This window comes from Rhinatrema bivittatum, chromosome 12, assembly GCF_901001135.1.
Source record: "Rhinatrema bivittatum chromosome 12, aRhiBiv1.1, whole genome shotgun sequence".
Classification (NCBI taxonomy): domain Eukaryota; kingdom Metazoa; phylum Chordata; class Amphibia; order Gymnophiona; family Rhinatrematidae; genus Rhinatrema; species Rhinatrema bivittatum.
Window position 1 is genome coordinate 16,355,890 of NC_042626.1, and position 22,290 is coordinate 16,378,179.

A 22,290-nucleotide genomic window follows, 5' to 3' on the forward strand; every position below is an offset into this window, starting at 1 on the left:
GGAAAACATAAGACTGAAAGGGAACCTCGTGTGGACGTGCGGATAGTGGCATTCTGGGCATGCTCAGTGTGCCAGTCAAAGCTCCTAGAAACTTCAACAAAAGGTTTCCATGCCGGGCTCCATCTGATGATGTCCCCCATCTGTGAGGAGCCCCCATCCTGCTTGTCCTAGGAGAAATATTGTAATCTTGTTTTTAGGATATGTTTCTGCTAACCCTTTGTTAATAATGACATCATAGTATGATTTTACATCTGTACTGATCAAATAATTTTGGTGTCTATGTATTTGCCCTAAGATATAATTGGTTTATATCTTTTTTAGGACAGATTGTTGTGTCTGTCTTATTCTTACATGCTTGTCATTTATTACATTTTTGTGTACATTTATTATGTATAACATACATATATAACATATATATATATATTGTAAAATGCCTTGATTGGAAAGATGTGTGCCAAATTATGTTACTTCCATGTGCAAGGCCCCCAGTTCGATTTCCTAACTGGATCTTTCACATCGTGGGTTGACCTGTGAAGTTCAGGTCGTCCAGAGTGAGAGAGGGTGGCTTGATTTAGAGCTCATAAGAGAGTACTAGAAAAGAGCTCAGGTGTACAGCGCCAGGCCTCAGGATTGTCCCAGCCATGACCAGACTAGGCACAGCTAGAGTGAGGGTCTATTGAAACAGGGGAAAAAAAGTCCCTGATAGTTGAGCATGAATGCGCACGGCACCCGAATGCCAGCACTGGCTCCGACTGAGCTGGCGAACAAAGGAGGAAATATTGGGCCAAAAGCAAAAATTAAGACAAGGGAAAGCCTTGGGTTCAAACAATCCCAGGACAGGAAGTCTTCCCTCTGAGGAAAGGTTTTCCTGCTACACAAGGCATTTGCCACAGCACAGGGCAGGTATCTTTACAGGCAGACTCAAAACAGGATAGGTGAACCTCATTTTGAAAGAAAACCAAATATTTACCTTGGGCCTGGAACTCAAAGCTTATCAACTGCGAATCCATGGAAAATACTTCCCTACAGCAAAACAATTTTTCACTTACAACACTAGGGTACAAATAAATAAATGTAAATATAACAGAAGAGTACAAACCATGGAGAGGGATGCAATTTTGTCCTGGAGAAAAAGAGGGCTGGATATATGTGATTCTATTATCCCACGAATGAGGCAAACAGAAAGAGATAGCACCACCTGCCTGCAACACCTATTTGAAGAAAAATATTCACAAAGTTCATTTCTTTCCCTGCAAAGTTACATAGCACACATTTTCACAGTGCAACAAGAGCTGACAAACTTTTGAAAAAAAAAAAGCTCTGGGCTAAGAAAAAATCTGCAATTTTCCACTGTCCCTGGCTCTGACATCATGCATGACATCATAATTCATGAACCAATCAGAGGCCAGTGTGCATAGGGATTCACCACTGTCTTGCAAAATGGCTGCTCCAGTGGATTCATAAGCAGAGCAATTTAAAGAATTTTCAAACAACTTAGAAGTAACATTTGCTATTAGATTACAAACTACTACTGTTGCAACACTGCCTGACTGCCAAGTACTCTTCTGAAATGCTGAGTAGTGTGTGGTTGGTGCAATTTTCTTTAAAATGGCAGCATGCTAATTGGTGTTCTGAACTCTCCCTTTCATACAACAAGCCACTCAGATGCCTCCGTCACTTCCATAAGAGGCTCATGCACACAAGTTTCCGATTTCATTATCAGACTTCACTGTTTGTACCCATAACCAATAACATGATACATGGAAGTCTTTCTACTATCATAATAGTCTCGACTGCTTTGTTTTATTGTTAGTTCTCCAACAAATGTGCACTACACCACCCCAATCAAGGAAACGCATCTTCTCACTAGTACATTAGCATGCCAGTTACTATAGAAAGTCTACACCCCCTTTGAACATTTTCTTGTGTCAGTGCATCAGATTTGCATGCATATTAAAAGGAGTAGTATTTTTTTCACTTGACACTCTATACTTCTCAAGGAAAAAACTGTTTTTGGTGGGACAAAGCATATATGTAGAAAACCAAAATGGAAATCCACTCCCCTGAGTTCATACTTGGTGAAAACACCTTTGGCACAGCTGAGTGTCTGCTGGGAGAGGTCTTCAGCAACTTTGTACTCCTACATTTGTCAATATTAGAACTTTCTTCTTTACAAAACTGTTCAAGTTCTGTCACGTTCTTTGGGGAGCTTTGATGAGTCAAATCATGCCACAGATTTTCAATTGCACTGCGGTTGGGGCTCTGACTGGGCCACTCCAGGCATTTACCTTGTTATTTCTTAGCCACTCCAGTGTAGCTTTGGCTGGGTGCTTCGGATTGTTATGCTGAAACTTCTGCCCCAGTTTCAATTTTCTTGCAGAAGGCAGCAGATTTTCCTCTCTTCATTGTCTCTTCCACCCTGAGATATATACCCCAAAACAAGCTGCTGCCATCACCATGCTTCACAGTAGAGGTGGTGCCCTTTGGGTGATGCACTGTGTTGGGTTTGCATCCAATGCAAGACTTGGCATTCGGAGCAAAATGTTCTATTTTAGTTTCATCAGACCACAAAACTTTTTGCCACGTGGCTTTACATACTTCAAATGGGATTCAAGATGGGCTCTCTCAAGTAATGGCTTTCTTCTTGCCACCCTATCATGCAGACCAGACTGGTGGTGCACGTGGGATAATGTCATCAACACTTTGATCCGTCTTGGCCATGGAAGCTTGCAGCCCTTTCAAAATTGTCATTAGCCTCTTGGTTGCCTCTCTGATCAGACTCCTTCCAGTTTGGAGGCACACTTTGATCTAGACAGGATCTTGGTAGTGGCCATACACATTCCACTTCCTGATAATTTTGTTGATCAGGATTCTCAACACTTTGCACTTCTTTTTCTCCCATATCTGTGCCTTTCCACAAGTTTGTCTTAAGAGTTCTTCTGCCACTCCAAGGTTGGGCTTTTGCTTTGAAATACACTATCTAGCAGACAGAGCCAACAGAAATTGCTGAACTTATCCTGGCATTATGAGAATCAGTACAATTTAACAATTCGCTTGTGTGTGCTCTTGAAGGCAATTGGTTACAGAGCTTTACATATTTAGGATGATTTCATAAGGACAACGGGATGGACACTTAAAAACATGGAATAGTTTGGTTGGTTATTTCTAAGGAATATTTTTCACTTGGAATAGGATGTGTGGATACATGGAACAACTGTTTTAATGCACTTTACTTCCAGGATTTAAGACAACAAAAGGGAGACATTTTGGAAGAGGATTTAGACTTTCTATAGCTATTGTATTATACTATATATAGGAAAATTCGTTCTTACCTGTTAATTTTCGTTCCTGTAGTACCACAGATCAGTCCAGATGCCCTTCCCTGTTTGTCTTTTTCTTACTGCCCTCTCGAAGCTTGTTATTGCAGATTCGCAGACCCTGATACTTCATTTTTTGCAAGAACACTGGGCAATTACACCGGAAGCCTTGGTTGTTCAAGTCTCCACCTGCTGGAAAGGAGGCTCAACCCACGGTCTGGACTGATCCGGGTAGGTACAGGGAATAGGAATTATTAGGAAGGGAATGGTGAATAAAACGGAAAATGACAAAATGCCTCTGTATCGCTCCATGGTGGGGCCGCACCTTGAGTACTGTGTACAGTTCTGGTCGCCGCATCTCAAGAAAGGTATAGTTGTGATGGAGAAGGTACAGAGAAGGGCTACCAAAATGATAAAGGGAATGGAACAGCTCCCCTATGAGGAAAGGCTGAAGAGGTTAGGGCTGTTCAGCTTGGAGAAGAGACGGCTGAGGGGGGGGATATGATAGAGGTCTTTAAGATCATGAGAGGTCTAGAATGGGTAGATGTGAAGCGGTTATTTACTCTTTCGGATAATAGAAAGACTAGGGGGCACTCCATGAAGTTAGCATGGGGCACATTTAGAACTAATTGGAGAAAATTATTTTTCACTCAACGCACAATTAAGCTCTGGAATTTGTAGCCAGAGGATGTGGTTAGTGCAGTTAGTATAGCTGGGTTTAAAAAATGTTTGGATAATTTCTTGGAGAAGTCCATTGACTGCTATTAATCAAGTTGACTTAGAGAACAGCCACTGCTATTACTGGCATCAGTAGATGGGATCTACTTAGTGTTTGGGTACTTGTGACCTGGATTGGCCACTGTTGGTAAGAGGATACTGGGCTTGATGGATCCTTGGTCTGATCCAGTATGGCAATTTCTTATGTATATCCAGACAGGCATTTCATGGGAACAATACATGAAGGAACAACAAAATACTGTCAAAAGTCAACATAAAGGGTCAACCACAAAATAACTTCTTCACATACTTTCTGTGGAGATCCCAGCACATGGTTTCTCTCAAACACACACTTCTTCATTGTGTTACAGATCCCAGCAACTGGCATACTCTTTGCCAAGAGAAAAGTGTGCTGCAGCCCTCCTGTGGTAATCTGTGCTGGCCATTTTCTATGTTCTAACTTTAAAAAGCACAGATATTTCTCAATGTGCTCTGTATTCTAGGAAGATTATTGCTTCAGGAATGTCCTCCAAGACCATAAAGGGCCATTCCTTCATCAATAACTTCTACCTTTCTCAAATAAGGGTGCACGATTTAAAGAGGGGTTACTATAGTACATATTGTACAGATTTATTTTTTTTGGGGGGGGGGATATGGTATTTTGTTATAAAGGGTGAGCTGGATACTATATGAATGTTTTGAGGAGAAAATGCACACAACATGAAAGGACTAGAAGTCAAATATCCAACGAGCAGTGTCAGCATTTATAGTGGAGAAAGCCTTACCCAGTTGTTTCAGTGTAGTAGAAGTTGGTTATTGAATCTTCTCTTCTAGTCCAGTGTCATCCTTTTTCAATATGTACAGCATATGAAAAGCTCACCTTAAGATTCATCTAGCAGCTACAGATTAATTGCTCTGTGCATTTTCTCTGTCCCATTAGCTCAAGGCTAATATGATGCTCTTAGTTTTGAAAAATATTTGGCCAGTGTCCTATTTAATAAAATAAGCTTATATGTGGAATTCATGACAGCTGTTTCTGAAGCCTGAGATCTGTACCCCTAATACAAACATCCTACAGCAATTCCCACAAAAGAACAAAAGTTACAGTTCTTTAAACAGCAATTTTACCAGCAGCCCACACAAGTGCCCAGAAAGCGGCACATCTCAACACAAGTGCTCACTCACCTTGTTTGTCTCGGGTAACTGGCCTACTGTGGCTTGCCATCTGTTGTACAACTGGCCTGAACCTGCTCTGTTCTGTGTAAGTTTTAGGTTCCCTGAAGAGAGCATTTGCTGGGCTCTGTGCTGCCAGTTCACGGTTCGCTCTATCATGTACCGTAAAGCATCTCCCTGAGGGAGCCGGACACGGAGACGCTGCAGTGAAGCCAGCAGCGGCAGGATCTTCTCCAAGGGAGGCTTGTCGGATCTGTGGCACTGTGGACAGAGCCACACCTGTAGCCCCTGCTGCGTGCTGGGACTCGACACACAGCCGATATGAAAGCATTCTCTACAGAGTTCACACTGAATCATGGAGGAAGAGGGGTCCTTCTGGCAGATGCACACTTTCCACTCGCCGTCCTCTTCTCCAGACAGCAGCTTCCCCTCATTAGCTGCTCGCAGGGAATGCAGGGCTTCCATTTCCTTCAATCGGGCTTCACTGAGCGTTGCCATCTGCAAGGCACCAGTTGGGAACATGATGAACACCAAGACAGCTGGGAAATTTATTGACTCGTGGGTGGTAGGGTGGGGGAGGGTTAAGGGCCACAAAATGTTTGACTGAGTGCTGGAACAAACAGGTTTGAAAGTAACTTTGGCAACACTAAACCTAAGAAAATCAAAAGCTATTCCAGCTGAACAGATTCCTACCACATTTTATTTATTTATTTAATTTAAGGTTTTTTTTATACCGGCATTCATGATAGCGTTCACATCTTGTCGGTTTACAAAAAACAGGGGTGTGATGAATACAACCAAGAACATAAATAAACGTGATGATTAGATGCAGTTACAATTAACAAGGGCTGTGTGATAAACCTTGGACAATGGTTGAAAATTTAAAATTCTCAGACTTCACTAAAGTTTGGTTGCCCACTTCACATTATAAAAACCTCAAAGTGGATTACAATTAAAAACAAAATCGAACCCCCAAAGGAGTGCAATAAATTTATAGGTCCAGATACTTAATTTCAATTTAAGCAAAAATATTTATTTTGAATAATCTCAATGCGGCAACTCCATGCTCACAAGTCAAGCTGAATAAGTTCTCTTTCAGGGTCCCCTGACACAGACCCCGTGTTTCGCCCGAAGGCTGCGTCGGGAGGGACAAGGCAATTTTTAAGAAACTTTAAACACACGGAGGAATTCTTACAGCTGGAGTGCTATTCCTGCTCCGTCTTTGGATTTGGACAATTAAAAACAAAGCCACCTATACCAATGATAAACATACCCTCATGCAACCTACTAGCACTGCATCATAAAACTAAACCCAAACCCCATCTATGTAACTCCCCCACCCATACCCCTTGCATTGTGAGAAAGTCAATGGTCCTGTCAATGCTTATTAAAGGACCTGAAATAGAAAATATTTGCTAATCAGAGATGGGTCAGATCGCCACAATCACTATCATGAACGCCACTTCTAATCCAAGTGTTTGTCTGCGGGGGGGGGGGGGGGGGGGGGCTTGACCAGATTGTGATAATGTAAACCCAGAAAACTGGAGGAGTGGGGGGAACGACAAAAGCTTAATTGTTGTGTTGACTGTCATCCACAATTTCCTGGGTTCCTACTATTACCACTAGCAATCCATTTGGGGCTGAGATGTCTATGACTCATTGCTCTTCATCTCGTTCTGCAGGACTATGCATGCACTGCTGCCTGACTGCTGCGAGCTGAGCTCTACAGCCCAGCAAGATGCTTGAAGCTATACAGCATAGTTTGGTTTGCAAAATGGATTTTAACCAAATAACCATAAAAAGAATATACATAACAGGCAAATTCTCTCAAATACATTTTTGAATTTAAATTATACTACAGTGCTACCATCTGATTTAAATAATCCTTCATTACTAGGTAAATGTCTCAGCTAATGCAATCCATCCAACCTGTAAAGAGGAAATGGTGTGTCCCTACTTACTGCGGCTGCCGTGTCTTTGCTCTCTGACAATGCCTTCTCCAAGTCACTTAAACTCTCCAGTTTGGCGATTCGCTTCTTTCCATTCAGCATAGGCTGTTCCTTTAATTTCTTCTGTTTTCTTTTCAGTCCCAGGGCACTAGTGTCACATCTCGGGCACAGCACCTAGGTATCACCATCAAAAAGAGCACAAAATCAGGGACCAGCACCCACAGTCCATGTCAAACAGTGAACATGCAAAACAAAGGTCAATTCGGCAGGACCAAATCCTTAGATCGGTCTTCCCTAACATGCATTTATCTATGGACTCCTCACAGTCTCAGGTGAAAGCTCGATAAACTGAGAATAAAATGCCTGCTAATAAGTTTTATTTATTTATTTTATTTAAAAATATTTCTATACCGTCTTTACAAAGAAAGTTTGACCAAAACGGTTTACAAAATTAGATTGTAAATAAATAACATCAGAAATAAGTAACTAAAAAATTATTTTAAAATGAAATAAAACCAAAAATAACAAATAAAAGTAAATTAATAGGAGGAAAAAAAATACAATGTATCTTTATAAACCCTAATCCTTTAAACATAACTATTTTTACAAAAACAAGTAAAAAGCCAGAAAAAATAAAAGTAGGATATCCTAGAGACTGTGTTTCTATTACTGCATTGAAAATCTACTCGTAAGATGCTCTCTCACTTCACAGCACTGCCTGAATGGGTTACCCTTCTCCACCTCTCTACTCTACCAATCATACAAAGTGTGTTCTAAATGAGCAGTAAAACAGTTCAATCAGATTAACCCTGCTCAGGTTAAAGGTCGTACTTCGAGTAAGGAGAAGGGGGAATTCTTGGTCAGGAAAGTATTTGCTGCACATTCCTTCCAAGCTTGCACCTCAGCCACCAACAACTGCAGCCTTGGAAGGGGGTCGAGATGAACAGGGATAGAGCGCCCTCTTGATACAAACTCCACAAGGGTGTCCAACACAGGAACTCGTCCACCAGCCTGGAAAAGGGAAGACAGCAGCAACAATCCCGTTACCTGAATTTAGCATGGAGCGGTGGGTACAGCAGATCTTTCACACATGGAAGACGGCCTGTAAAAGTATACGCACAGTGCCAATACAAGCAAAGGAACAGCATTCTGGGGGTAGGGCTGGCACTTAACACCCATCGTTTTGCTGGAAAAATCTACCATGCAAATAGCAGCTCCAGATTTGGGCAGGTACTTTTTCTGACCTTATTTTAAAGAGAAAGTCTGCAGCCAGCCAGTCGGGTTTTCAGAATATCCACAATGAATATGCATGAGAAAAAATTTGCATGCATATTCATTGTGGATATCCTGAAAACCCGACTGGCTGGGGAATCCCCAGGACAGGGTTGGGAACCACTGGCTCTATATTGACCATCCAGGCTCTAGTTCAACCTCAAAAAATGGCAGAAGGCGGCATGAATATTGATGAAATAATGTCCATGTCAGGAGATTTGTGGGATTAAGTTTTAGGCACCCGTCTGAGAGGTTGGAAACTGGAAACCAATAAGAAAATTGTCTTGATAAAAAATAAGTATCAGAAAAAAGTTTTAGAAAATTATTTTAGGTTAGAAATTTAAAAAGTGACTAATAAAAGTTTTTTGGTTAGTGTTTGTATTTATGGCAAAAGTATATGACGTGAACTGGGAGCTCTTGTATATAATGCTGGTTGGTTTTGATATAGAGCACAATTTTTCCGATACTGATTTCCCATATGTTAGTGTATTAGAATTATTTTTCCTTGTTGGTTAATTTTTTTCAGTGGCTAGTATTTGATCCATGTCATTAGGACAGAGTACACTCAATAGAGAGCACTGTAAAGCAAACTGTCTATTCCGCACAAATATATTACAGAAAGTGAATTTATATTTTATATAGTGAATCTCTCAAAATGCTCCAGGGCAAATAGATGAAAAGTCAATTTACAGATACTAGAAAAGCATGACAAACACTTATGCTTAAAAGCACAACTTCTGCATCTTGTGCAGTATTTGTAACAGATGTCAGATGCAGCAAGCCTCACACTTTATCAACTAAAAAGTTACAATTCCCCCGAGCCTCTGGAAGCAGCCAAGTTAAAAACAGTTTGTCACAATAAGGACAGAAGAAATTCCATACTGAGTCAGACCCATGGTCCATTGAGCCCAGCATGCTTTGTGGGGCCAATCTGGGTCACTCTGGAGAAGTAACTAAGATCCTAACGGGGAGATCCATTCCCTCCTATTCATTCTGGCATTTCCCAAGCCTATCTGGGTAACAGCATTTATAAAGGAGATCGGGCAGCTATTGAACTGCTTCATGGTGGAAAGCACATGGTTCAGAGTGATGCATCTTCAAAGGACACTGGCAAAACAGAATACCCCAATAAAGAGGCTATGGCAAACGTTTAAAGAGCCCAGATGGTTTTAAATAAAGAGCACACAGATATGAATTACTCCAAACTGCCATTATCTGATAATAAGCAGGTATGAATACAGAGAAAAGTAGAAATACAAAAAAAAACACATTATGTTTTTATTGTTATGCATGTTTTATTATTAACTGCCACGATCTGTGGTGAGCGGTTAAATAAATAAAATGCCTGAATGCAAATGCCAGAAGTCTTAATAAAAGATTGGAGCTTTAGAATGTATGGCACTAAATGAAGATTTGGGTATAAGCAGCAATTTGGAAACTAGTGGAAGCAGTGTCAGTTTTACTTTCTCTGTCTCCATCTGCTGGTACAGATGAATAAACCCAGGAGTCTGGGCTGATCTGGGTATGTACAGGGAATTGAAAGATACAACTAACTATCACAGACTGAGGGATTTTGCACCTCCACCATCTACTGGAGACAGAGTAATACTGACAGACTGTAGGTGGCACCTCAGGATATAGGGCAGAGTCAGTCAAAACTTCTCTGTCTCCATCTGCTGGAGGGGAGGCAAAACCCAGGAGTCTGGACTGATCCGAGTATGTACAGGGAAAGGCCATCTTTCAAATCCAAATGAGGAAAATAAGGAAGAGCATAAGCACTATCAGGTTAGATAAAAAATAAAGAAAAAAAAATAAGAATAAAAAAGGTTACTAAGAGCCAAGAGAAACAGATAAGTATGTGAGAGAGAAAAAAAAGTGCGAAAGCTTGCTGGGCAGACTGGATGGGCCATTTGGTCGTCTTCTGCTGTCACTTCTATGTTTCTATAGATGTAGGATAGTAATAAGGCAGGCAAAGAAAATTTAAAAAGCTTGCAATTGAGGAAAAAATTAATAAAACCTTTCCCCAAATACATTCAAGGCAAAAAGCCTGTAAGGGAGTCAAGTTGGATTAGATGACAGGAATAAAAGAGGTGCTCAGGGAGGACAAGGCTATAGCAGAAAACTAAATGAATCCTTTGCCTCAGTCTTTACCGAGAAGGATCCTGGGGACACAGCTATACCAGAAATGTTTTATGATCATTCAGAGCAATTAAAGCAAATCACTTTGACAGTGGAAGATATACTAGATCAAACTGACAAACTAAGGAGCAACAACTCACCAAGACCAGTTTGTACTCACCCCAGACGTCTGAAAACTCCAACACAAAACTGCAAACCTGTTACTAGTAATCTCTAACCTAATAGCCATAGCACCTGAAGACTGGAGGGTGGCCAATGTAATACCAATTTTTTTAAATGAACTCCAGGGGTGATCCAGGAAATTATAGAAGTTGCAGCAGGGCAAAACAGTAGAAGCCATTCTTAAAAACAAAACCACTGGCCATATACAGAGATGTGGTTTTTAATGGGGGTCAACATGATTTTAGCAAAAGGAAATCTTGCCGTATCATCTTAGAACTTTTTTTCGAAGGTATAAACAAACAGATAAAAATGAGTTAGCTCACACAGTGTATTTAGTTTGCATTTTCTGAAAGCAGTTGAAATTCCACATGAGAGACTTCCCAGGAAACTATAAAAGTTATATAAATCGACAGTAGTGTTGTATTGTGGATTAATAATGAATTAAAAGACAGGAAATAGAGTAGGACTAACTAAATGGGTCAGTTTTCCAAATGGGGGAGAGAAAGATGCAGAGCTTTAAAGTAGAGAGGGGCGGAGCTTAATTTCCATATGAAGTAGTAGAGAGTGAATTGGACAATACAGAGCGGGTTGAGCTGGAGAGTGGGGCAGAGCTGCACACAATTTCTGCAGTCATCTTATCTTATGGTCTTGGTTTTATTCTGCATTCCTGAACAAATAATTCCTAACATTCTAGTTGCTTTTTTCACCACCATCATTATCCCCAATGACTTCAAGATCCTTTTCTTGAATAACTTCTAAAATTAAACTCGGCATTGTGTATCTTTCATTCGGATTGTTTTTTCCCTGCGTGCATTGCTTTGCACTTGTCCATATTAAATTTTTATCTGCCATTCATAGGCACAGTTCCCCCAATCTCGCAAGGTCCTTCTGCAATTCTTACGATAAGTCATCTTATTTGAAACATTTATATTCCACCAATCCATAGATCTTAGTGGATTACAATGGTACATACACAATTCAATAAAATGCAACCACATTTAACATTACACATATAGCAAAAAATGTTCACCTTTCTTCTGTAGATCCAGACATATCTCCAAAGTATCTAGGGCAACTCACTATTAAAAGCCCTGGAGAAAAAGTGTTTTAATGACTCTGAATATGATCCGGGTACGTACAGGGAACAGTATTTTATCATTTGCAAACCTGATCACATCACTCATTACTCCCTTTCTCCAGATCAGCAATGACGTTACAACAGCATTGCTGCTATTTTACCAACGTATATCCCCTGGGGCACTACTATTTGCCTCTCTCCACTGGAAGAATGGACCGTTAACACTATTCGTTTGCTATCTTTAACCAGGTACTAAGCTATGGGTCATATATAGGTAAAGCTGCCTTAATGTTGGATTTATCTTGCCCTACCCTTTTCTAGAGGCCTTACGTGTAATCAAAGTGAATTAATGAAATATTTATTTTCTCTATTCCTAGCAAACTACTGGAAGGATATAATGTCCGTAACATACAAGGGGAGGGAAAAAGGGGCAAACAGTCCTCAAACCTGGAGGGAGTCCACTTCCTGCAGCCAGTCCGTGGCCTTCTGCACAGCCTCTTTCAAAGCACTGCCATTTGGAAGGTAGGCTGGGATATTTTCCACCTCTTTTACTGCTGATACCAGTGCATTTAACGAATGTCGAGGTCTGTAGGAAACAGCACAGGGTGAACGATTTGCAGAGTTTAACACCTCTCTGCTATGGTTAGAAAATGTTAACATACGTGCCAGACCCACAGTCTTGTGCACACCATTAAAGGCAACAAGTTCAGTTAACCTCTGAGTACAAGGAGGCCTTTTAGTTAAACCGGATCTTCTGCTGACAGCAACATCTTTGTTTGCATTCTCCAGGTGCTGCAGTTCTAGCAGCTGAAGCACATGCATTAAACAATTCAGGAATCCCTTAATAGGCAGCAATACTAACCAGATGAAACTAGGCAGTGGTTCCAGACATTGTGATGAATTTCAATTTGTTCCTTTTTCTGATATCACTTTGAACCAAAGTGTGCAGAGCAGTAATAAGAATTCAATTCAGCAGAGATCATCGAAATATGGAGGAACCAATGCTGAAGTCCGTTTTTAAAAAGTCAATGCTGGAAGGAGCAGAAGAGCTTCCAAGTACAAAGTTAGCACATTCTTTGAAGGTAAAACTTTTAGACTTCAGTCTTCCTTTTTTGCTTGCCACTTTCCCATCACTGGAGCCATTATTACTAGGCAAAACAATGAGAAATTACTACTTACGATAATTTCCTTTTCTTTAGGACAGTCAGATGAATCCCGAACAAGTGGGCTATGCACCTCTACCAGCAGATGGAGACGGAGCAAATGAGGTCACAGTACTTAGACCCCTGCAGTGACATCAGCCTGCTTTTGAAGGAAATACTGGCAAACCGTGGGAATGGGAATCGCTTCTGACCAGCCAGTCATCCAAGTATGGGAACTCATGGACCGAGTGACGCCTGAGGTAGGCAACCACCACGCAAAGCATTTGCTGAATACATGGGGGGGGGGGGGGGGGGGGGGGGCTGATGCCAGCCCAAAGGGCAGCACTCTGTATTGAAAATGTGCATTCCCCATCAGGAAGCGGAGCTACTTCCTGGGTTGGGAACAATCGCAATTTGTGCGTATGCCTCCTTCAGACTGAGGGAGCAAAGCCAGTCTCCTCTTCGAAGGAGGGGGATCATCATGCCCAGAGAGACCATTTTGAATTTTTCTCTTACAAGAAATTTGTTCAGAGCCCTGAGGTCGAGAATGGGGTGCAAGCCGCCACTCCTCTTCAGGATGAGGAAATATCTCAAATACAACCCTTGGCTCTACTGTCCACGTGGGACTGGTTCCACTGCTTCCGCTATGAGTAAGGTGGAGAGTTCTCCTTGAAGGGCGACCAAATGGGTGGATGAACATGAGGGAGAGGTCTCTGGGAACCAGCTGAAGCGCAGACGGTACCCCTGGTGTACGGAGAGGACCCAGCGGTCCGACGTGATCCCTACCCAGTGTTTGGCGAAGCTGAGAAGTCTGCCGCTGAGTGGGGGATCGGGTGCCAGGGGGCTGCTAGCTGACTTAAGCTCCCTCGCCGCCAGTCAAAAACCTGTGATTGGGGCTGGCTAGCTGGGGACGGAGGGGGCCCGTTGTTAGCAGGGGCGAACCCTGGAACTGGTCTGGGGTATACAAGTTCAAGCGGCCAAAGGGTAAAATTTCCTCGGCCGGTAGAAGGGCTTATGACAGCCTTGCCTGGTGGACTTTCTGGCTGAGGATGGCCCTTCAGAGGGACTAGCAGATAGCTGTTGGAGGGTATCGTGATGGTCCTTCAGCTGCACTATTGCATCCCGGACCTTGTCCCTGAACAGGTACTCACCTGTACAGGGGAGATTGGCACTGATGGCCTCGAGGTGGCAAAGGCACAGATGTTCCCTGTCGGTATCGGGGAACTACGGTCATGGGACTAGCGGGCCCAACTGTGCCGGTGGCCTCAGCAAATCTTCCTCCTCAGAGAACCCAATAATGGGAATCACTCCAGAGGGGGGCATTGGTGGCTGCTGAGGAACAGAGGGTCCCTCGGAAGGACACTGAGTAGGACATCCAGACACTCTAGCAGGGAGCCAAAAGAGATTGCAAAGGCTCTGGCAGCGATATGGAGGCCGGGGGCAATTCGATACCCCACAGGGCTCAGAGCACCACTATCTGGACCCTGTGGTCCAACTCCTCCTGGAAGTCCAGTGAAACTAGGATTGATGGAGGAGGAGGAAGAGGCATCACTGGAGCCTCCTTGGAGCCCTGAAGAGGCTTGGTGCCTGGCACCGGTATCAGTGGGGAACGCCTGGGACTCACAGGTCTGCCAGAGGATGAGGCCTCTTCACCACAGGGTTGCTTCGATGTCGGCAAGGTGGCTGTGCACAGATGGCGACCAGTGACTGTGCTTGCGGGACTTTGTGATGCTCAGCCTGATCTTTCCCAGGTGCCGAGGAAGCTGAAGAGCCTGATGTCTTTTAGAGAGTTGACACTGGAGATGGCCTATCACTGGCTCCTTTCTTCCTGGATGAACTCGCAGGGGGCGGCATGGATAGGGACAGCGTGTCCTGCGGTCCCCCCCCGGTCCCTAGGTGTCGATGCCTCCGATGCTGGAGTGGGTGGAGCAGATTCTTTGGGGCCAGAGTTTCTCCATCTTATCCAGCTGGGCAGGATGGCCCTTGGGGGTCATCTGATCGCACAGTTGACACCCATGAATGTCATGTGGTGCCCCCAGGCAAAGGATGCAAACCTCATGTGGATCGGTAATCAACATGGTCCGTGGCACTTGGGGCACCATCAAAAACAGGACAACGCCATGAAAAACAGCCAGCGAGCAGTCAATGGCCTGTGGCCACAGAGGAGCGACATGCCAGGAAATAGACCACAATGAAAGGCAAAAGCAAACCTACCATGCCGCTGGAGGGACACCAACCAGAGAAGAGGGACCCCATGCTGAAAACGCCAGAAACCAGGAAAAAGTTGAAGAAAAAAATACTATAAGAGCAGAGCTCTACCACTGCGAGGCAACTATCACCATGGAAAAAAAAAGACTGAAGGGGGATCCCGCGTGGATAGTGGCATGCTCAGTGTGCCAGTCAAAGTTCTAGAAACTTTGACAAAAGTTTTTTGTGCTGGGCTCCATCTGTGAGGAAAACCATCCTGCTTGTCCAGGAGAAACTGTTGTATGATTTGGTCACCACTGATTTTTTGGAAAGATTTAGGACCATTGTTGGGAGCGTTTTTATTATGGATTGCTAAGATTTTATGTATTAAACAGTTTCAGCAGCATAAAATCAGATATTCCTCAACATCAAGTGGTGTAGCACAGCCAGGTTTGGACACTAACCCAAGAAAAACAGTGCAACTGCTCTGCATTATAAATATACTTCTCAGACCAAGTCCTTAAGAAAGACGAGCAACAGAAGGCAAAGACAGCACCATGTTAGATGGATATCATTTCATCTCATGTGGTGAGGAGGAGGAGGAGGTGTTTTACCTTGCCTTGATAAGACTTCTGGCCTTATCATCCCAGTGTTCCGACACTGTGAGGAGCTCTTGCAGCCTGGCCATGGCTTTCTCAACTGCTGCGTGAGGAACCAGTCCCACACCCAAATCTATCAGCCGTCTCATATTATCCAGGGTCAGGGAGTTCGGATCAAAGCAAGCCTGCTGCACATCTTCCAACCATCGGGCCTGCTCCAATCGCACTCGTAAGTCAGCCAGCTGTGGAAGATCAATGTCAAACTCAAAACTGACGTCTAAGAGCTCCTGCAGCTCCGAAGCCCGCGGCATTTCCTCAGACAGCACTTTCTTGCTATGCTGCTGAAAATCCTCCACACGGTTCAGGAGATCCTGAAATACACAAGTAACTGTATTGAGAGAAATGTGTAGTCATGCTTACAGCAGTCACAGCCTGCCCAAGCCTTCAACTCAGACAGCTTCCTACGGTAACCAGTTCTTTAAAATATACTGCACTGGAATTTTGGAACCTCACATGTACTAATCCCACACTCTAGACACCCCCCCCCCCCCCCCCCCCAAAAAAATCAGAAGGCCTTGGAGCAGTTATTCTATATCTTCATACCTTAATGTAGCCAACTATATATAAAATATAAAAACTATAATAAAGAAGTTGGTTCTTTTCCAATAGTCCCACTTTGTAAACTAAGTGTGTACAAGTATTCAAATCAGCTGCTGTGTCATCCACAGCGATTGTGGCTGCATCACTCCAAAATGCTGAGCAATGTCTAGATGAAAGATTAGCAAGTAAGCAAAACCAGCTGATATAGCCACTTCTGCCAATTATACCTTATGTTTGGGAACTCTATAACCAACATAAAAGCCCTGCTTTCTGCAAGCTTCCAGATCCATTACCTAAGTGTGCTTTTAGAAACTGCTCTGGCATTGAAAAGCAATCATGCAGCAGCTCCTCTCTGGCAATCCCTTGTGTGGGAGTCAGCTGCTATCACAGTAGCTAGAGATAGCAAATCAGCACCTAACAGCTATAGTCCAACAAAAACAGTCACATTAGATGTTAAATTAACTTCTTCCACAAAATGCTGTTTTCATAAGGAAAACCACAAAATATATAATGGCTGCTGACTGGATAAGGAATGGGGAAAGAGTTTCCATGATTTCATAACCAATTTGTAGTTTAAAAAACAGCCAAGAATTATAGAAAAACCTTCCTACATTCTTGACCACTAACCCCCCCTCCCCCCACCCTTCATTATGCACACAAAAGACATTCTCCCTATAAGAACCAGACACCATGATAATTGTAAGGCATGAAATAAAACCAAACCCCTGAAGTCCAGACAAAAAATCTTTTGCAATTTTTATGGCAAAAGAATAAAAGCTTGCCAGCTGGTTAACAAAAGGTGCATCAGATAATCAGCCTTCTTTGCCTTCTTAATAATCATATGGCTTTAAAATTTAAGTCCAAACAATAACATAGGAAAAATGGTTCTTACCTGCTAATTTTCATTCCTGGAATACCACAGATCAGTCCAGACAAGTGGGTTTTGCATCCCTGCCAGCAGATGGAGGCAGAGAATAAAAACTTTTCTGGCACTGCTACATAACAGAGAATGCCATCTGTAGTCCCTCAGCATTGACCTGTACTCCAGTGGCGGCCGACCTCGCCACTGGAATAGTCTTGGTCACTGCTTAGACCGAAGCATCCATTTTAGGAATCAACAGGTCCATGATCTCCTCCGTCATTGGGTATAACTTAGCCATCACCCTACCGACCTTGAGGCCCATCTCAGGAAAATCCCACTTCTGATTTACTAACTTCTTCACCTTTTTGGGCACCGGAAAGGCTGTAAGAGGACCACACAGTCCACGCAAAACCAGATGCACCCCTTTATTATTAGACTCCTCTTGGGCGACCTTAATTCCTAACTCCTCCTTCCTGAACAAATCTGACAATCCTCGGGTCATCTCCTTTCGCCACTGGCATTTCTATCTGGATTCTGGGCATCCTTGTCCACGTCCTCATCGGCATCCGGATCCCCCTGTGGGCCACCATCTACAGGACCATTATCCCCTGGATCATCCGCTGGATTCTCCAGGTCGTCAGCATCATAGTCATCCTGAACTGCAGCACGTCTCAGACCAGGACGTCTGAGCAAGCCCCCAGAGCCCCGCTGGTGCTATCTTCGCTCTTAGAAAGGCGTCGCAGCTGCTTGTCCAGGGGGCTACTTCCTCCCTGCCCCTTTCCTTGCCAAATAGGCCTTGTGAAGTAGCAGAACAAAATCCGCTGAGAAATCTTCCATCCGCAGAATCCTCAGCCTGTATGCTGCCAGACTCTCCCCCTGTTCCTAATCCTCTGCTGCAGCTTCGACCATCGGAGATTTTTTTTGGGGGGTGGGGAGGGGAAGCCCCTAGGCCCTCCGGAAGCCACCTTTCTGCTGTGCACCTCAGTCAAATTAGCCACATCGTCGATCCCCCCAGAGACATCTGCAGCAGGCCCTGCCAATTTCTTCTGCTGTCTGCCTCGATGGAGGCTCCCTCCCCTCCATCCGAGGCACAGGCCAGCCACACTGCGAGCTGCATGCCTTGCAGGATCCCCCGCGGAGAGAAGTCAGCGCCATTTTCCACGAGGCCCAATTGCAGCACCGTGCGGTTGATCAGGCCTGCCAAGACAGGAGTCCTGTTGCCGAAGCGATTCATCCTTCTCAAACTGCTCCGGACCCCAAGACTGATGAGGGCCTGACACACACAATCCCCAAAGCTCTATCAGCTCCCGCTGAAGCCTCACATCACCCGACAGGCTTTACAGGCTGAAAGCCTAGACTTTTTTTTTGTAAACAAATTAGAGGCACAGCTCCCTTCCAGGAGAAAACCCTCACTAAAGAAGTTGCCTCACTTCAATTAAGTACCCACCCTCTCTTGTATATACTCTACAGCTTGTCTATATTGTAAATACGGTTAACATGTACCTGACTCTGCTACTCTAGCCCTTTTACCCCCAGTTCCAGCTCCCCTTCGTTACTTGTAATTTCTAATTTCCAACAGTTAATTGTTACCCCTGTTCAATGTAAACCAAAGTGATATTCTCATGAATGTCGGTATAGAAAAGTTTTAAATAAATAAATTTCTTTCCTGAATCCAGACGAAGGCTCTGGGGAGAAGACCAAGGCAGGAGAGAGGGAGCCAGACCCCTGGCTATCAATCCCTTTGGATGTTGCAGGCAGGCAGACAGGGATTACCAACCCCCCCTCGCCCAGCTCTACCTGAAGGATGGCCCACGATGGCACCTAATACTTCAGGAGCACATCTTTTGATAACTTCTCTACTTAATTTTTTAAATTTCTCTCAGACTGCTAGGCAGAAATACTGAGGGCCTGCAGGTGGCACACGTTTTTATTCTCTGCCTCCATCTGCTGGTAGGGATGCAAAACTCACTTGTCTGGACTGATCTGGGGTATGAACAGGAAATTTCTTTTTACATTTTATTTGCAATTAAAAGCATTTATCTTGGCTTCAGCTGAGATTACCCCGACACTGTCCGTGTTTTGAAATATGATTAAGGTGCAAGGAAGATTGACAAAACTGGTAGTGCCTATTATAAGGGCTGATTGTGTTCCTTGTATTTGCATTGCACACTGCTGAGTTGTACTAATACAAGATGCTACTAAGTTCTCTGCATGCCATATTCAGGTGGCTAGAGGACACTTGTTTCAGATTTCCTGGTTCATTTTACAAAAGTAAACCTTTACTGCAGTTCCTTTCAGCCTCCTCTAGTCGCTTTCTTTTAGCAAAATACTGGAATTATTATAAAAAAAAACACATTGCCCAGGTTCCATCACCTCAAAGTCATTTCTTCCACATTTGCAGTGGGTCCATTCACTTCACTAAGTAAAAACAAACTACTAGGGCCAGTCTAGTGGCAGGGAGATGCCTGGTTTTGTCTTCTGCTCCCCAGGGAATGCTGCAAAGGCAAGACCCACAACCTAAGGACACCCCCTAGTGGGCAGGTACAGGGTCACCAACTACAGAGCTCCAACATGTGGCCCCTGGCCCAGGACCATTGCTGCAAGGACTTGGGGTGCGAAGGCAATATAAAACAGGTGAAAAAATGCCCAGGGAGCTGCAAATGCTCCTGGCACCAGATTCTAATTGAACTGGAAGTACAAAGGAGCAGGAGAAAACTAACAACATTCTTTGAAATGTGGTTTATTTTGTTTGCTTGGCAGTTGCCGTCGGCTTCTTTGAGCTTCCTAATTCATGAACCCATACTATTTCTAATCTGCTAGGAGACAGAGAAATACTGAAGGGATGCAGGGTAGGCTCTGTCCTCATATAGGATACCCTTTCAGTTTTTCTCTGTCTCCATCTGCTGGACTGATCTGGGTACGTACAGGGAACCCATACTATTTCTAATACAATAGCCTTATGGCTAAAAACTAAAAGGCACAGGCAGAACTTGGCACAACTGTGCGATGGGTCAGACCCAGAAGAGCTTGAACTTTTCCCATATCGAGGTTGCCTCTTTATCCAAGCAAGTTACCCACCAGTAACAGACTATGGCCTGAAGCCAGGTGGTTACCTCATTAATAGGGCTGAGTAAGCATATTACCTTCAGTAAAGGGGTCTGGTTAATCTCACAGGGTAATGCATAAAGCTGCTTCACAAAGCATCGAAGTTCATTCACAGTTAACTGATTCTGGGATTTTCCTCCTCCAGATCGATATCTAGAATTGTGGGAAAAGGGAAGAAAGCACAATGCAAAGACCAGATATCAGAGAAGATGAAGTCATCTGGACAAATATTACAGGCGAAAAGAGTCCATCCAGGTATCAGGGTGCCCATTTACATTAACTCAATCCTTATTAGGATATTTTCTGAACTGGCTTATGATTTAGCCTCCCTTAGTGAGCATTGATTTGGTGTAGATTGTTTCTAGTTTGATATATTTTCGATGTATTGTTTTATATTTTACTGATTATTGAAGCATTATATTAATGATTATATTACTGCACTATTTTTACTACATTGTAAACCACTTTGGGTTGTATTTTGGTACAAGGAAGGCAATTTAAAAATGTAAATGAACATAATGCATATTCAAAATGAAAATTTATCAAACAGACAAGATCACCCTCCTCAAATTCAGACCCTAAAAAAGTGCGTCACATGAAGTTCACCACCTCGTGTCCTTGTCACAAATTGGTGACAAAATGCTTCTGCTAGACTGAGACCTCCAACTCATTTCACATAGGTCACCTTTTGAAGAAGCTACTGATCTGAACCAGAGAAGTCAAATGTGCAAGGCTCTGTAATGCTCTGATTCTCTTAAGCCATCCAGTCCACCCCACCCCCATCCATGAATGAAAAAAGGTTCAAAAAATGCAGAAGTTTTTCTCCTTCGCCTTCAAGCAGCACCTGAAACACCAGAGTGAGCCCACAGCCAAATGAACACAAGGACTGCACTCGCCAAAAAGTATGTTCCATGCTCCCTCCAAAATGAAGGCCAGAGGGTTCGATTACCTTGTTTGTCTCTTGCCATTCAGCAACTGTTGTGCAACTGAAGCACATTTTTCAGCATCCTGAGTTACTAAACGGAGATGACGCAGCAGGTCATTTTCTGGAAACTTCTTCATTTCCGACTCCTCTATCAGGAGCTTGAAACTAGAAAGGCCTGTTTCATTCCAAGAGAAAAAATAACATACAGAAAAAGGTTTACTTGTGCCCAGCTTTAGGAAAACCTTCACCATAGAACATCCCAGACAGAGGAAGTTTGCACCATTGGAGAAATTACTTACCTAATAATTTCATTTTCCTTAGTATAGACAGATGGACTCAGGACCAACGGGGGTTTATGCTCCCTTGCCAGCAGATGGAGACAGAGCAAGCTGATGTCAGTGTATATATAACCCTGCAGTGACCCCAGCCTGCCAGTATTCCCTTCCAAAGCCACTGTGGTCATACTGCCAAAAAAACCCGAATAAAAACGGATAACCGTAATTGTACTTAACCAAACACTAAACCCCAGTAAGATTATGATGCCCTGATCTAGGGACTGGATGACAGTTTACCCATAATCTCTTAGGTTATCCACTCCACGGGCAAATCCTTGGCACCGTTTTTGGGCAGCCGGGGGGGGGGGGGGGGGAGGGGGGGATATGTTGAGTCCATCTAGCTACACTAAGGAAAACAAAATTATCGTAAGTTATTTCTCCATTTCTTAGTGGGTAGCCAGATGGACTCAGGACCAATGGAATGTACAAAAGCTATTCCCGATTGGGGCAGGAGGCCGGCTGCAGTCCGGTTAACACCGCCCTTGCAAATGCTGTCCCCTCCCAGGCCCGAATGTCCAGGTGATAGAACTTGGAGAAGGTGTGCCTATGAGACTGCCTGACCCTAGTGCTTTAACCTGAAGGGCTAATAGCTTTCCTGCCTCCACATAGGCTCCTGTGACAACCTCCTTAATCCAGCGAGCTATGGTAGCCCATGAAGCTGGTTCGCTCTGCTTCCTTCCGCCGAGCATATCGCCACCAGGAGCACAGTTTTCAGGGTTAATAAACTC

At 43.6% G+C, this 22,290-nt stretch overlaps 1 protein-coding gene across 6 annotated transcripts in view; it reads right to left on the reverse strand.

The window, feature by feature from the left end:
* The window catches only part of KDM5B (lysine demethylase 5B), a 164,030-nt gene that overhangs the window by 27,905 nt on the left and 113,835 nt on the right, over positions 1-22,290 (reverse strand). For 5 of the 6 annotated variants that reach the window (XM_029573272.1, XM_029573270.1, XM_029573271.1 and 2 more), the window contains exons 18-25: positions 21,252-21,402; positions 20,341-20,455; positions 15,751-16,106; positions 12,255-12,393; positions 7,988-8,167; positions 7,169-7,330; positions 5,220-5,705; positions 1,100-1,211 (exon numbers count right to left, since the gene is read on the reverse strand). In XM_029573272.1, the coding sequence (XP_029429132.1) occupies positions 1,100-1,211; positions 5,220-5,705; positions 7,169-7,330; positions 7,988-8,167; positions 12,255-12,393; positions 15,751-16,106; positions 20,341-20,455; positions 21,252-21,402 (1,701 nt within the window). The remainder of the gene's footprint in view (positions 1-1,099; positions 1,212-5,219; positions 5,706-7,168; positions 7,331-7,987; positions 8,168-12,254; positions 12,394-15,750; positions 16,107-20,340; positions 20,456-21,251; positions 21,403-22,290) is intronic. The other variant, XM_029573274.1, reaches the window with a different exon arrangement.